This window comes from Spermophilus citellus, assembly GCF_964194105.1.
Source record: "Spermophilus citellus genome assembly, chromosome: 3".
In the NCBI taxonomy this organism is placed as follows: domain Eukaryota; kingdom Metazoa; phylum Chordata; class Mammalia; order Rodentia; family Sciuridae; genus Spermophilus; species Spermophilus citellus.
In genome coordinates, this window is record NC_138184.1 from 122,823,979 (window position 1) to 122,841,303 (window position 17,325).

The following is a 17,325-nucleotide window of genomic DNA, read 5'->3' on the forward strand; positions in this document are numbered from 1 at the left end:
ATATGTGAACCAATCTTCAATTTGTTCTGTGCATCTTACAATACCAAACCAAAACACAGGGTCCACTGAACAGTACCACCCTCCTCACTCATGATCCTTCTTCTCTAAAGGCTATACAGCTTTCTTTGCGTTTAGTGTTTCTTGTGATCCTTTGAAAGGAATTCAAATGTATGGATTGAGAAATATAAAGTTAAAAGAGAGTTATACAGATAGACAGATTTGGAGAAGCTGCTAACGTTTTCATGCCTGGAGCACAATGTGAATGGAGGGATGTGTGATACTGTAGAGGACACCGTGGAGGGACCAAAATGAACATTAACCTAAGTACAATGGGCAGTCAATGAAGGGCTTTTAAGACAGGAAGCAACACATAAGGTTTGTGCAGTTGACCCTGTGTATCTGTAGGTTCTGCATCCATAGATTCAACAAACCATGAATTGAAAGCATTCTTTTTTAAAAACAAAACAAAACAAAACAAATCTGTTTTTGTATTGAGCATTTACAGAATTTTTTTCTTGTGGTTATTTCTTTTTTTTTTTTTTTTTTTTAAAGAGAGAGTGAGAGAGGAGAGAGAGAGAGAGAGAGAGAGAGAGAGAGAGAGAGAATTTTTAATATTTATTTTTTAGTTCTCCGCGGACACAACATCTTTGTTGGTATGTGGTGCTGAGGATCGAACCCGGGCCGCACGCATGCCAGGCGAGCGCGCTACCACTTGAGCCACATCCCCAGCCCTTGTGGTTATTTCTTAAACAATACAATCTAACAACTATTAACATAGTAATTACATTGTATTAGGTATTATAAGTAATCAAGTGTGATTTAAAATATACCAGAAGATATACAGAGGTTATCTGCCAATACTATACATTTTATGTGATGGATTTGAGCATCTGTGGAAATTCATCTATATTATTAGGCCCAGGTAAGGAAGGGGTGGTAGCTTGGGCTTTGTCTTTGTGCCCACTTGTCCTGGGGTGGTTGTAGCTCTGTGTGTGTGCATAATGAACACACGCACCCTCTTGAAATGCAGAGGCATAGCCTTCAGAATACTCTCAAAGGGGTCACAGTCCTCTCCACGTTCAAGACCTGCCACTGAGAGCTAGGGGTATATTTGGCAGAGTCTGAATCAGGCAAACTAAATCTTTGCCCCTTCATGAACTCACTTGGGTCATGGGGTAAATTTTTCCTATTTAACTCAGGATGTTTTGCTTCTCTCACGAGTTGACTTAATAACATCAGGCCACCGACAAAAGGCAGTGCCTGCAAGGCAAGTACGTGAGGAGACCAGGCTGGAGGATGGGGCCAGGACAGCAGCGGGGGAGGTCATGCTAGTCTCTGCCACCAGCAGGAAAGCCGCAGACTCTCAGAGATGGAGACTTGTGCCATCTCTTGCCCCTCCCTCCCCTGTTCAAATGTGATTATGTCTCCCAGAGCAGACAGAAATCAGGTTAGTGTCACTGAGCAATGCTGAGCTGAGGTAATAAGAGCCCGCAGCAGAGCAGGTGCTAGCTGTAATGTGGCTTCGGAGAATTAGGACAAGCTGACTTGTAGCTCAGTGCCACGTGGACATTGGAGGAATCATTACCAACACTGTCCACGTGGCCCCCTGCTGCTTCTGCAGCCTGGATCCCTAACACCTGCCCACTGTCCTCCCTCTCAAGCTACAACATGCTGGGGCTTGTTGGAAGTACATCTGGCGCTGCCCCAAACACTGAGTTCTTTAACTGGCAGCTCAGGGACAATGCTCCAGGGATCCTGTCTTTAGGTGTGACAGGACAACAAGGTTAACTAAACCTGATGTCACTTTTGGTCTGTTCCTGCTTATGTATTTTCTTGGACAATTACCTACCTCTGGGACTCTACATAAATTGACTATAAAGTAGGAATTTTGATCCTATCTAATTCATGAAGGCTGCTGGGGTGATTAAATATAATTTAGAAAAAAACTCCTGACACCCAGCCTGCCATCAAGTAAACACTGAAAAAATGTCACCCATTTCTAGTCTCAACTGAGGCTGAGCTCAACAACAGGGAAGTGGTTTAAAATGTAAGGTGTATTCATAAAATAGATCATGTTTTCTTAAAAATTAGTTCATGATATGGCTAAATCATCACAATGAAATAAATAATGCAAGATGCCAAATCATATCTTAAATATTTTAATTTGCTGAAAGAAAAATTGTAAAATTACATAACATGCTGTATTTTGTATATTACTTGCGTGACCTTGGGCCTATCACTTATCTTTTGAACTTCAGTCTCCACTGCTCTCAAGGGACAATCACAATACTTACCATGCCTTTCCTAAAGAGTCAAATGAGATATGTTCTTCGAAAGCACGAGACCAGTGCAAAGTATCGCCCACATCCCGTGTAGGCAATGGAATAGGGATCACTCTGCTTGGTTCTTGCTGGCGACAAAAAGACCACAGGGACATGGAAGTAGTTTTTTCACAAAGAGGGCTTTGCAGATGCCTCTGCGACCTCAAGGATCCTCTTCTACTCTGGAAGGCAAGAGAGCGAGTGCACCTGGAACCCCTTTATTTATAGGGAAAAGACATTTGATAGAATATTCTACCCAAAATAAGTCAGGGGATAAGTTTTCAAAGAGGTTGCTCAATCTTGTTGGGTAACGCTGAAGTCCAGAGCTGAAGCACTTCTTTGTTGAGTGAAGGTAAAAGCCACTTGCTTCCCGCATAGCGCTTGGCATGCAATCCCAGTCTGATACCCCCTTTACTCAAGATTGAGAGGGGACACAGGGCGCCCCCCCCAGTCACCCACAGCAAAGGATGAGGCATAATTTTATGGTTTCTACAAAAATGTTTCATGCTTATTACAAATAAATCAATAATTACATAAGAGTGTAAGAAAAAAGGTGTGTGTTAACCAGAATCTCATCTCAGGAGATGAGTAGTCATAATAATTGGTGAACATCATTCTAGAGACTCTTCTATGCATATAGTAATAGATAAAAATAATTTTAACAAGGGAATATTTAATATGTATGCAATTTTAATAGCAGAAGTTATTGCATTTAGTCCAATTAGCATTTAGCAGAGAATCATTAGCTGAAACTCAAAGAATTGCTACACTACAGTTAGATCATTTCCAAAAAACTGGTAAAATGGAGAAAACACAATAACAAGTAATATTAATGTCTTGAGTCATTCTGTGGTTTTATCAAGTACATAATTTTCACTTTTAATGACACAGACAAAGCATTCTAACAGTATCATCTCTACCAACTGAGCTAACCAGGTGCCTTAAAGCATTTTAACATTCAATTAAATATCAGGATGAAATTGCAAATATCAGAGAAAAATAACACACTCAGTTGATTCCCACTAAATGCCCCCAACTTGTCTAAGTGGAACAAGTGTGGAAAATGTTGGATGCTTGCAATGAGACAGGTGCACACAGAAAGATGGACAAAGAGGTTTGAGGTTGCCAGGAAAAGTGGAGCTATGGGACTCTAAGTCCATGGGCACCTTTTTCAAGGGTGGGTCCCACGTGTGCTATATGCTGGGAAGACTGGAGCCCAGCAAGGTGCCTGCCAATATAACACAGAGCTGAGTCACCAACCCAGATCTTTTTGTTTCAAATACATGGCTTAATTTTGAATTAATCTTGCTTTTTTTATTTTCTGTGTTTCTGATGCTTTAACATCTTTGGGACTTACTGAGGAGGGACTGCCTCTCCTGGGCTAGCCAATTCCCATTGACATTCAAAGATTTGCTAGACCTTTCATATGCAGACTAAGCTATCCAGAGCTCAGGACTTGCTTCCCTCCACCCCCACTGCATTTATGAAGCTCTGACTCTGGGCCATTGTCTACCTACTCTAATCACCTCAAACTAGGTACCACAGAACAGGTGGCATCCCCTGTGCCCCAGAGCCCACTGACATTGTTCAGAGATCATTGACAATGCTAAACCTGCCTCATCTGTAATTCTCCACAAAAAACACAATAAAGGCTTTTGCTCACATTTTCTCCTCAGTCTTCTGTCTCTTGACCAATCCTGATGTGTCCCTATATGGTCCCCCATGACATGGCATGGTACCCCTCTTGGGTACCATGAAAGACAAGCTAACTTCACTGGCAGTAATCTCCTGATCTACTGGGCTCACTGAACTTGCATAATGATAAAACCCACATTTTGCAACAGCCCGCCTCTTCTGGGCCTGTGGGTAGCCTCTTATGGAGTTGACTGTGCTTGGGCACAGCTCAATGATAAGGGAACTATGCCCAAACAGCACCTGAACATCCTAGGAATGACTGGGCAGCAGGGGAACTCTGGTGCCCGGACATATTTTGCCCGGACAGGACCAGTTGGATGAGCTACCCAAAGGCAGATGCCATGCTACCTTGGCAAGAACATATTGATTCTCACTGAGATGAATTTGTCTCTCAGATCAATCAAAGGTAGTCATAGGTGAGATGGAACCAGGAAGACCTATGCCTGGGGTTCTTACATGTGAATTCCTGACCTCTTCAACTTTATCCTTATGACGCATGGTGTTGCTGAGACCTTTGTGGGGGCTTGATAAAGGCTGCATACATTGTGTTAAGTTTTACACTATTGTCATATATAAGGAATAACTTCATATAGGACATCCATAAATCAATTAGACTCTTTGCTTTTGGAAATGTTATTTTTGTTTTCATTTGGAGAAAATTTCAACTCAGCAAATATATTTAAGCATCTATTCTGTGTTATGTATAGAGCAAATTTCCAGCATTACAAAGAAATAAGGCACAGACCATGGTTTCAGGAGCATCATGGGTCTAGAGAGACAGTGAGGTATAGGAGAACAGCATAGGTAGTGCTGGTGTAGTCACAGCAGCTCAAGGTGGTCAGGGGACAGGACACAGCCCAGTGAATGCTGGACCACATTTCCTAGTTATATGATCTACAGCACTCAGTGCTTTTTCAGAACACTGCTTTTATAATTATTTTCAACATCAGCGTGCTTCCTCATGAATCTTCTGACAATCGAAGTTAATCTTTTGGGAACAGTATCAGGATAGGAAGTGAGACAGATAAAAGCTAGTGTCAGATACTCTTGGTCAATGCCCTGATGTGGTTCTTAGCTGATCCCAAAGGCTCTTCTAAAAGAATCATTTCACTGATGCCTTGGGCAATTCCAGCCTTGCTGGAACAAGGATTATTTCTGATGTGTAGTTCTCTGCTCTGCCCACACACTCCTGCCTAACCTCAACTGAGGAAAAAACTTTCATCATAGTAGAAACTATGTTCTTATATTAAATAGATATGTTTAAAAAATAGAATATAGGATTATCTATCCATATCCTAAGGCATCATACATGGGAAATCTTTTCCAAGTTCCCTATTTTCTAATCTTACTTCTCAGGTTTCTGTCTGCAAGTTTGTTTCTCTTAACCTGCAAGGATACTTTCATTAAGCATGCATTTTTGGATTTCCATTCACTGAGTACCAAGTTAAGAAATTGGGCTAGTCCCTGGCAATGGTTGTACATGTGGAAGTTACAGCAATGACTAACACGAGTTTCAAAGGTTGTCTCTCTACTTTCCAGGTGGTTGCTACACTGGGGACCACGTCTTGCTGCTCTTTTGACAATCTCTTAGAAGTGGGCCCTATCTGTAAGTATCTAATTCCATATTCTTTTTGAAAACTGTCCTCAGCCAACCTTTCTTTTTGGATTTTATTCCTTATCATTCATTTCATATTGTGATGATTTTTCGAACTCTTCTTGCATTTCCAATACTACAACTTCATTGACTAGAATTCTAAAAACTCAGAATTTGGTATAGTTGGACAAGAGCTGAGCTTAAGTACACCAACATACTATCTGTACGGGAAAAAAAATGCTCCAAGCAATATAATAATGTTACAAAATTGCAGGCTATGCTGGCCCTGTTGAGGAGAATAAATTCTTCAACATCTTAAAGCTAACTACCATCATATGAGGGTTCATTATATATACGTGACATCTATATTGCTCACGCTTAGAGTGAGTTTTGTGGCATATTTTTTAGCACTACCCCCCCCCACCCGCACGCCATTTTAACATTACAATCATGCACTACATAACATTTCTATTGAGGACAGACCACATATAGGATGGTATATGCCACATGGCCTCGGTGTGCAGCAGCCTGGACCATCTAGGTTTGTGTAAGAACTCTATGATGTTCTCACAGTGACAAAATCGCCTAATGACCAACTTATTTCTCAGGGCCTAGCCCATCATTCAACAACACATGGCTGTGCTGAATGTACTTAAGCAGATTGCTTAAAGTAATTTAGCAAATCAATAGGTTGAAACTGGATTTCTCCAAAGAATACTCTGTGATTCACAAGATGTGCTGACTCACGCCTACCTCTTCCTCCCTTTGAGCACTTTGGTTTTCTCATGGAAACTATGATTCTGCTTCCCAAGGTACAACATGAATAAGTGGCTGTGTTTGTAAAGTTTCAACTTCAATGGGAGACTCTGGAAGCTCCACAGGCCTTGGAGCTCTTTCTAAGGATGGGAAAACTCTCCTTGGGCACCAAGGAGACACTGGTCCCTGAAACTCTCCCTTTCTTTGTCCCTCGGATATAAACATTCCAGGTAGAGCTGCCTCAAAGTCAGGCTCTCAGGCTGAGCATGGTGTCGTACACCTATAGACCTGGGGCTCAGGAGGCTGAAGCAGAAGGACTGCAAATTCAAACTCAGCCTCATCAACTTAACACACCCCTAAGTAACCCAGTGAGACTCTGTCTCAAAATAAGAAAATAAAAAGGGCTGGGGGATGTGGCTCAGTGGTTATTGAACCTCTGGGTTCAATCCCTGGTACCAAAATTAAATAAATAAATGAATAAAAGAACAAAAAATGTCAGACTCTCAGACTATCATGCCTATGGCTTGTGCCAAGCAACATGCCACTTGCTTGGCACTAGGCCCAATTCTCAGTCTGCATACATCAAGTACGTTTCTCATATCTCCTAACCCAGGTTGCTCCTGTGGTCTGTCCTCAGGAGTGGATCCTCCTCTCCAGGGCTACTGTCCTCTGGTTAGTGTCTGGGGAAAGTGGGTGCTTTAGGTACTCTGCAGTGATGGTGGGAGACCATGGCCCTGGCCACAGAGAAGCTGTGGTCCATCCAGCCCAGGCCTGCCTCTTTCATTTTCCATATTTCAGAATTGGAGGGAAAATCATCAGTTGTCATTGAAAAAAAAAATATTTCCTTCACAGGATTGTTCTGAGGACGAGATAATGCAGGGGGACAATGTGTTAAAGGTGGACAGTATTGCTTGTGCTATAGGGAATGCAATGCTAGTTACGTAGTCTGGGAAGTGGGGTGGGTACATACTTTCCTGTTCACCCAGGATTTTGCTCCACCCATTATGAGCTATGGCTGAAGGCAGCCAAACACAACCAGGTGGAGAAGAAGAGACAGAACTAACTGGCCCGCACAGGGTTTTGGGGTAGCATTGGCCTCCTTAACTGCAAACCTTCACTGGCTCAGCCAAGCAACTCGAAGTCCTCTGACTCAGATGTCAGGCTAAGAACTGAATGTCCTGGCCAAAATCTGGCTGATGTAATTCCCTAGGGCTATCAAATTTAAAGGGCCCAGGTCTTCTGTGGCTGCTGACCCCTGAGCAGAGTGCTGTCCACCAGTGGAAGCAGGTGATGATAACCAGCAGGTGACATCTGCCATTTGTGATGACCCAGTGATTGCATCTCCATGGTCCTGCTGTCCTGGAGCTCCCTCTGCTTTGCAGGGTCTGGAGGCTGTGGGTAGAGCTTGGCTTTTGTTTGTGTTTGGTTGAAGCCCAGAGGTTGCTTCTGGGTTATGCTTGGGGAGCTGACACAGGTGAAGGCAAAACCCTTTCATCCATTGCCATAGTTTTGTACTTGAAGATGAAATTACTAACTTTGGGTTGGTATTGCCTTAGCAATTCAGACAGTACCTTTTTAACCTAATTTTCCTCATCTAATACCTCTTATTTGACTATCCTCAAAGAGTTAGCATTCTTCAAACCCAAGCTGCCTTTTCTGAGATCCTGAGCTGACCTCACCTTAGATTATGATTAAAATAATCTATTAAAACAATTCAAGGAAGTTTTTCAACCACCATCATTTGACAAAGAAACAAAGCAGAAGATGATTGTCCTCAAATTTCTGTCTTAGGAAAGACAGTTTCTTTTTAGTCACTTTGAAAATGATTTCCCCAAAAAAGTGGTTGCTACTAGTTCACTTGGACGAGGTAGTTGCCCAGGAAGGTTCTAGTGAAAAAAAAAAAAATGATGAGATACAACAAGAAGATAGTTGATGACAGAAGCCAGGTGTGCAAGTGTGGAAATTAAGGCTGGGACGTGGCTGAACAGGTGAGGTGGTCTCAGGGAATGAGGAAGGGGAACAGTGTAGGGGAGGCAGACAAAACTCTGTCCTGGGGGTCAGGATGGCCGGGAGGAGAGCATGAAGCCGGAGGGGCAACCTGGCCTTGTAAGAAAACAGGTGCCAGTAGCAGGAGGCTGTGGAGGTAGCCCCTGTCCTCTCCACCCAGGTGACCTTGCTCAAGGGCTAGTTGTATCACCAACCCATGCAACTCCCCTAGCTCTGGCTGTGGATCTTTTGTGTCCACCCAGCTCCTAGATGTGCACACATATGTGGGAAGGAAATGTGTGTGTCAGCCAATCACGTACAAGGTGCACAGGACAGAGGTAGCATAAACCAGGCTTTATTTCCCCAGGCACAAGAGAAGCCCACATGGAAAGAACTTACAAGGAGTGTCTATGAGTTCCCTTCTGTTGGAATTTTGGGCCAATACAACCTTAAAGGGTGGTCCATAAGACCACCTTGCTCTGACTGCCCTCACTCTGACACCAATTCCTTCAGGTTTGATCATCTTCTAAAAGACTAACAGTATTCAGTAAAAGCTATGCTCCTGGTTATGGTTTATGGCAGGGATTAAAATCAGCCAAGGAGGAGACACACAGGTCGGAGACCAGGAGTGTGCGAACATGGAGCTTCTGGTGATCCTCTTCCATGGAGTCATGAGGGCATGGACTCTCTTGGTCACAATGTCTAACCATATGCCTAGAGAAGGGAGATTTTTCTAGCATGCAAATTCACCAGACTTTTTTTCTGTTGGATTTACTTTTATTCTTTTTAAATATATTTTGTGGTGCTAGAGATTGAACCCCCGGCCTCATTCATGCCGGGCAAGAGTTCTACCACTGAGCCATGTTCCTAGGTCTCTTGTCAGTTCTCAAAGGGCCTTGATCCTACTCTGCCTGCTTGGCTGACCTTTGGTCTCCAGTTCCTCTTGGAAGCCCAGCTAATACCTTTAGTAATCAATTTCTCAAAAGGTCAGAATTGATATGGCATAGTCCAATGCCCCCATCATAAATCATATTGAGATTATCTGAGGCCAAAGGCCCAGGCAAAAAAAGGAACTTGTATTAAGCAGGACATTCTTGTAGTAAGCATTGGTCCATCTCCCAGGAGCCAAGGGCAAAGGCTAGATGTTTTGGTGGTAAGATACATCTTTGTTGCATATCTTTTATCTGGTGCCCCCTTCCCTTCTCTCACTAGTTCCCTTGGTCTTTTCTTACCCATCATCCCCCTCCCCAGGTGTCTGATTCATTCTGGAGTGGCTTGGGTGCTGACATCCTTCTTGATCCCATCCTGGGGTTCAGGACCTCATCTCCCCTCTGGACATTCTGGAGGAGGTGCTGTGAACTGAGAGTTTGTGGGACTGAGCGGCTTTCTTTCTCTTCACTATTTTTCTGTGTTACCCACCTATGCCTATGGATGGTGGCTATGGGAGGAAGAACAAGGAGTGAGAAAGAAAGAGAAGCTCCTTGACTCCATCTGGATCCTGCCCCTTTCTCCTCCCATCCTGTGTCTGGTGTGTTCATCCATCTTCCTGTTCAGTCTCAGAGTCTTGCTCTGCCTCCTGCCTTCATACAACAGTCCTGAACTGAACACAAACATTGAAATCTATCGAATTCTACCAGAGGGCCTCAAAGAGTAAAGGAAATTCCATCACTAAAAGTCTGTGTGTGGCCCAAGCAGCTCCCATGGGAAGACCAAAATTGCCCGTAGTCCATCTGGACTGCTTAACAAAATACCTTAGACCAGGTGGCTTATAAACAACAGAAACTTGTTACTCATATTCCTGGTGGCTAAAATTACAAGATCAATGCTCTGGCAGATTCAGTGTCTGGTGAGAACCCATTTCCTGGTTCACAAATGGTGCCATCTGTGTATCTTTACATGATGGCAGGCATGGGGCTCTCTGGGGTCTCTTTAATGAGAATGCTAATCCCATATTTAGAGGTTCACTCTGATGAGCTAACTACCTCCCAAGGGCCCTACTCCTAACACCATCTCCTCTGGGGTTAGGATTTCAACATATAGTTTGGGAGGAACACAAGCATTCAGACCACAGCATGCTTTGAAATTCTGTGTCCTCTCTTATAAAGCAATGTGAAGTTTCTATTGACCCCACACACATCTGAGCTGTAGCTGTCCTGGTCATCCTGACATCATCTCCTGAATGACTCTTCAGGAAGAAGCCCCATATTATGCTAGGGCTTTGTCTCCTGCCTCATGCACATGGGGTCATGTGACCACCAGTTGGGTCTGATTGTTGGAGAGGTGATGAACCCAGACATCTTGGCCAATAAGCCTTCCTTCAGGCCATTCAGGTCACCCTCTGCTCCACGGTCTTTGGCTATGGTGCCCTGACGTGTGCCCTTACAACACATTTGATCTTGATCCAACTGAGAGTTTTAATCCTGAAGATCAAACCGAGTCAAAGATTTAAAATGTCTTTTGTATCTTTTATCAGCAGAGTTCAGAGTGACTTATCTCTCCTCAAAGTACACTGGTTCATGAGCATTACATATGCTCATTTGAAGGGTGGCTCTGCTGATCAGCAAAAGTCCGGGTGCCTGACTCTGACATCTGGCACCCTCATCTGTACAGGGCACAGCTTCCTCCCACCCGCTCTGTAATTCTCACCTATCATGTGATTAACTGGTGCCTGGGATGAAGGAAAGACTAGTCATGGAAAACGCATTTATTTCTCACCAACCTTGTGCTGATAGGCATGCTATGAAGATCACCTAATTTATTGCTCAGAGTTATGAGTACAACTTGGATGTCCATTTTGCCTTTGAGGAGAATGGACCTTGGAGGAAGCAGACAGGATCATAAAGCTCCTTAGCAATTGGAGCAGGAGCTGAACCCAGATATGTCCAAATTTGGGGAGCATCCCTGTGCATGAGGCTCTCTCACTCCCCACAAAAGCATGGCCCCGGCTTCCAGGCTCTTCTGGTATGATTGGAAAACAGAAATCCACTTCAGGATTAAAGATAGTGTAAGATGACTAACTTCATGGTGGTGATGGAGTGGGGCAGAGTATGTGGATTGTGTGCCAGACCTTTCTTTAGAGGATGTTGTGAGAACTTGAGAATGGGATGGCAAAGAGGATAGGGGAGGAAATTCTGGGTGGATGAGATGAGGGAGGACTATAAAGGGTGGTGTCCCTTGAAGACAGTGAAAGGGTGAGCAAGGGAGGCAGAGGTGGCGCTTGCTGGCCCCTAAGCACTTTACTGAGCAGTGAGGGTTTGGCAATGGATTCTGTCTCCCCTACTTTCCAGTCACTCACTGAGCAGCTGGCGTGTGTCCAGGGCCAACGGCACACACCTCTGCTCTCAGCTTCAGTACTTCTAAGAACAGGGGCCCTTTGGGGATCCATTCATTAATTTCACAAATACTATGGATGAGCTATATATACAAGAAGGATCCTGGCCAGGACGAGGTCATCTATCCGACTACACGTGGACAGGGTGACCGTGTAAAAACTCAACAATTATTTCTGGCTTCAGGCAAGAAGGAGGACCTGTGGCTGCACATTGATGCTGCATACGCAGGCAGTGCCTTCATCTGCCCTGAGTTCCGGCATCTTCTGAACGGAGTGGAGGTGGGTGAGATTTTTGCTGCGTAATAAGGTGAATTTTCTTTTTGTTTGTCTGTTTTACATGTGTGTGAGGTTCTGGCAATCAAACCCAGAGCCTTACACATGCTGGATAACACTATACGACTGAGCTATGCCTCCCAGACCAAGTTTTTTTTTTTTTTTTAAGCACTATGTTTATCCTTTATGAAGATCTGACAATCAATTTCTCACTGTTGTGGTTTGTTTCAGCAAGTCATTTTCCAATCAATTCCACTGATTATTGGAAATCCTGCTTCCTCAGGCTAAGGGCTGAGAACTTTCTCCAGTCCTACAAGTCATACAGCCTGTCTTTTTGAGGTCCTCCGGATTTTGACAGCTATTTTTCAGTTCTACAACATCCTGGGCAGAGTTACGCATAATAGGTTACATTTAACTTACAAAATTATGGGAAAATATTTAGGAACAAAATAAAAATTTAATGCATTTTATTCACAAGATAATTTAAAGTCCCAACCTGGAATCATCTACAATCTGTTTGTTATTCACATTCTACTCCTACATCTGAGCATGATGGTTACTTTAACCAACATGGAACAAGCAGCTACCAAAGCTTTTAAAGTCCCCAGTCACCCTTCCGGAAATTATAAAATGTGGCCCATAAAGCCAAGTAAAATACCTGCTTCATTTGAGAAATAGCAATCAAAATTATTGATCAGTTCTCTGCTTTTCCAGAGAACTATGGAACATGACGTGGTACAGACTTGCACCTGTGGCTGTGCTGACATTATTTTAGACTCGTCCTTGTGACAGCTCGCAGAGTACAAAGCCTTCCTCCCCAGAAAGCAATGAAGGGTTCTAAGAAGCTGCTGTTGGAAATGTGTCCAGGGAAGGAGATACTGAATCAGGGGAGTCGTAGTATCGACCAGGAAATAATTGCTTTCTGCTTATGGGTGGAAGGCTTGGTGAGATCTCTCCCTGCATGTGATCAGGATGAATGGTGCAGGTTTTTCCATTAGAATCCCTGGTTTTATTACCAGAATTACAGGTTCTGCTTCTTGTAGCTCAATCAAAGTTGAGAGGGCAGAGGTTGATGAAGGAAAACAAGTTTATTCAAAACTGGCTCTGGGGAAGATAGAAGAAACCTCTTCTGTTTCGAATCTCCATTTTGTGAGGGCTCAAAGGCATGAACAGCTTTTATAAGAGGAATGGGATATAGTGGACAAGATAGGAAGTATGCATATGTAGATTTATGATTCCAGGAGTTAGAATTAGGATTCCAGCTTTTCTTTTCCTTTTTTCTTTCTTTCTTTTTTTTTTTTTTTTTAATTTCAGGGATTGAACCCAGGGGCACTCAACCACTGAGCTATATCGACAGCCCCCACCCTTTAAAAAAATATTTTATTTAGAGGCAGGTTCTTGCTAAGTTGCTTAGGGCCTTACTAAGTTGCTGAAGCCGGCTTTGAACTCAAAATTCTCCTGCTTCAGCTCCCCAAGCCTCTGGGATTATAGGCATATACCACACTGCCTCACTGATTCCAGTGTTTCAACCTTTGATGGTACCCACCAAGATTTTGGGGCCAGTTCTTCAGTTTCCATCCTCAGCTTAAGGAATTTCAGCCACCAAAAAAAAAAAAAAAAATTAATCAGGATACTGGGGAAACTGGGGCTCTGTTACGGTTTTGATCATTTAGAACTAGCTGTGCACCCTTGGGCAAGTTAGGTATTCTCTCTATGTCTCATAAAATGTATTTCATAATGATGCTTCTTTTATGGGGTTGTCATAACGAGTAGATGAGTCAATCATATTTAAAGGGCTTAAGAACAGTCTGGCACACAGGAAGTACTGAGCATGCATTAGATGCTTTTATTATTTTTCACCATTGCTTGGAGAATTTTCCTTAAAACCTCTCTCTGCTTGCATGTCAGGGTCAGACTTACCAATCAATTTTCTAATTACTGTTTTGAATTCTCATAGTGCTGTAAAACCAGAAAAGTGAATGTCTGAGGTATAGAATACAAAAGCCCCATCTTTGAAGAGAATAATCCCCTTATTACTAATGAATAAAGTGTCATTCTTGTTTATATCTCATCATATTTATTCATTCACCAATTGCTTATCAAGTGCTTCATACATGCTAGGGCTTAGAGGGATCCCTGAGGATAAATGAAGCTTCCAGAAACATATGTAAGTCCTAGAGTGGGGGTTAGCTTGCAAGATGTTCTCATAATGTGATGGGAGTACCAGCCCCTCTATAGTTCATTGCTGATAGCTAGTTTTGTGGATGCTTAGTGCTAGAAAATGAAGAATAAATTTCTATATAGATTGAGCACTCCTAATCTACAAATCCAGACTCCAAGATCTGAAGCTTTTTGATCTCTGACATGACATCACAAATGGAAATTTTCACACTGTGAAAATTTGCTTCACACACAAAGATTTAAAAATATTGTATAAAATTACCTTCAGGCAATGTGTATAAAGCGTATCTTGAAACATATTTGAATTTCATATTTGGACTTGGGTCCCTTCACCAAGCTCTCTCATTATGTATATGCAAATATTCTGAAATGCAAGAAATCCGAAATCAGAAACACTTCTGGTCCCAAGCATTTTGGATAAAGGATACTCAACCTGTGCCATGCAAATACCTTTAATTATGGAGATAATACTCATTGCTTGGAAAGACTGTCCCTGGAAAGCTTCAGGGAAATTCTTCTTGAGTTTATGTGCTTCTCTCCAGAGCAGGGCCTGGGCCAAAAGCTCCAATCTAACTCCAGGTGTCAGGTTTGGGAGTTTCATGATCTTTTCCTACCACTGCTTTTCTTTTCCCCATGGATTGACAACTTGAGGTTTTTCCTTTCATAGAAGGGTGCCTAGCAGTCAGACCACCTCCGAGATGAGCACTCCCGCCAGATCCTATCGACAGCAGACAGTGTTTCGTGCCCAACAAGGAGTCATTTCAATTTTTCCTCCATTATTGTTCTGGACTCTCTCCTCGCCTGGCTGAGGGCTTTGCTGCTCAGTGGGTCAGATAAGCGAGCTGCAATATCCTGTGGTGGCCCTACCCTTGGAGATAAGAGCCTTTCTCTCTGTCAGCGGGAGGAAAATATCACTGTTGGGTAATGAAAGAAGTTTAAACAGATCAGCCTCAGAGGAGGGAACTAATAAAATTCCTAGCAAACAAAGCTCCTCTTTAACCTTTTGTTTCCTTTTATCAACAAATGAAACTTGCTGTAATTTCCTGTCTCTTTCTCAAAATTACTTTTTTTGAAACCTGGAAGGAAATGAATCTGTACCTCCAGAGGAGGTCGATGTGGAAGGTTGCCATCTGCTGACCAAATGTCTCCCTGCTGATGCTGACCTGGCCTCTTCAATCTTTGCTGCCTCCTCAGTGTCCATCCCAGGAACCAAATAGAGAAGAGGGGTCAAGGCTTGGACAGATTGAGAATTTTTCCCATTAGAACATGGGACCAGACTGGCTGCCCAATGGCACCTCCCTCTATTTCTGCTTCACTATGTCTTTAGACATGTGTCCAAATCCCGTGCATTTCTGATGAACTTAGTTCCTATTTATCAATCAGATGGTAAACCAGAGGGTGTATTTTGAAAAATCGAAGAAAGTCTCATGTATGGCAGTTCAGTGAGGATGAACAGTGCCCTCCATAGCCACTCTAGGTGGTTGAAATCTCTCATTTTTTCCTTGAAAATATGGTGGATGAAGCTGCTGCTTGGTTGTTTGCAGCTGCTACACATGATTTTCCAGCCATGGAATCTATAACTTTTAGGAATACAATAAACTTGGATATTGTTTTTAAGAATAGAGAAAAATACTAAGGTAAAGGGGAAGAGTTGTAATCTTATGGCATGTTGGCAAAGGAACTAATCAGTTGCATGAAAAAAATGAGTTTCTAATTACTGTAAATTAGATATGAAATTTTCACTTTCTCCTGGTTCATGATGATATATATAATCTAAGAACTCTGCTTGCTACATCATGGAGTTGAAAGAACTGTGGACATAAAAGTATTTCATGAGCACAGTAAGTACAATTTTTAGACATAGTACTTGTGAATTAAATATTCCAAATATCCTAGTACCTTGAAATACAATAAAGATACATTTTTTAAAAATGTATTTTTAGTTGTAGATGTATACAATGCCTTTATTCTATTTATTTATCTTTATATGGTGCTGAAGATTGAACCCAGTGCCTCCCATGTACAGGACAAGTGTTCTACCACTGAGCTACAATTCCAGCCCAAAATATGGAAAATTTTGATGTGACTTTAGACTATGTAAAATCTGAAAGTGCTTTCATTTGGAATATAAACTCTATTTATTTTGGTTCCCTGTAGTATATTTTAACTGTACTTTTTTATCCTTTGAAAAAATGTAAACTTTTAAAAAATGTAAACTTTTAAAGGTCTTGTTTTATACTGAAACATCTATAACTAGTTTACTTTTTATTGTTCTTATTCTTTGACAGTTTGCAGATTCATTTAATTTTAATCCCCACAAGTGGCTTTTGGTGAATTTTGACTGCTCCGCCATGTGGTAAGTTCTCTTTCACTGGACACCAGTTACAGGCACCCCCTGCTCTGCAGAGATGATAGCCCACCTGAGGGAAATCTGGCAGAGAAGGATGAGACAGCTGAGGGGGCGCACCTAGTCATTCAGCTCACTGCTGCTTTCGTTTCTGAACCATTGATGGAGTTCTTACTAAATCTTACCCTGGCTGTAAACTTTCATCTAGAACATGTTGCAACATATTGGCATGAGAAAAGAGAAGGCAAAGAGAGACAGTCTGAAATATGGTTGATGTAGCAGAAGAGAAAACAAATCCAAGGAAATTTCAGTGCATACATTTAATTAGATTGCTTCTGCATTTTAAATCTTGGATTCATCATCATTCTTGGTCTGATGCTAAGTTTAAGCAATCCAAATCTAAATGCTTGGAAGCATTTGCTGAGAGAAAACAAGAGCAATTCTGTGCTCTGAAATAAATTTCCCTGGAAATTCTTAATAACAGTGCCACATCACTTTGGTTTTATTTAGAAGTAGAAAAAGAACTCAAAAATTAAAGTGAGTGATATTGTCCTACAATAGATGGTGTTTAAAGAAATAATGATGACTAGAAGTGGCACTAGATAAAACACAGAAACTTGTTCTTACAATTTTTTAGAGTAAAAAATTGATTTATCAATCATAAGACCAAGGGGTCTTGCATGAATTTTGTGCAGTATGCAAGATGGCAAATTTTCAGCACTTCCAGTTATGCTTTGCTTTGCAAAATTGTTCAGTATGTAATCAAATGAATGATTTTTTTAACCTTAAAAAGATGAGGAATATAGCTCTCACACAATTAAACTCATGTCAGGTCTCTCAT

At 42.1% G+C, this 17,325-nt stretch overlaps 1 protein-coding gene across 1 annotated transcript in view; it reads left to right on the top strand.

The window, feature by feature from the left end:
• Positions 1 to 17,325, top strand: part of DDC (dopa decarboxylase) — a 98,053-nt gene that overhangs the window by 49,985 nt on the left and 30,743 nt on the right. The window contains exons 7-9 of the mRNA XM_081286896.1: positions 5,556 to 5,622; positions 11,868 to 11,962; positions 16,426 to 16,493. Coding sequence (XP_081143022.1) covers positions 5,556 to 5,622; positions 11,868 to 11,962; positions 16,426 to 16,493 — 230 coding nt within the window. The remainder of the gene's footprint in view (positions 1 to 5,555; positions 5,623 to 11,867; positions 11,963 to 16,425; positions 16,494 to 17,325) is intronic.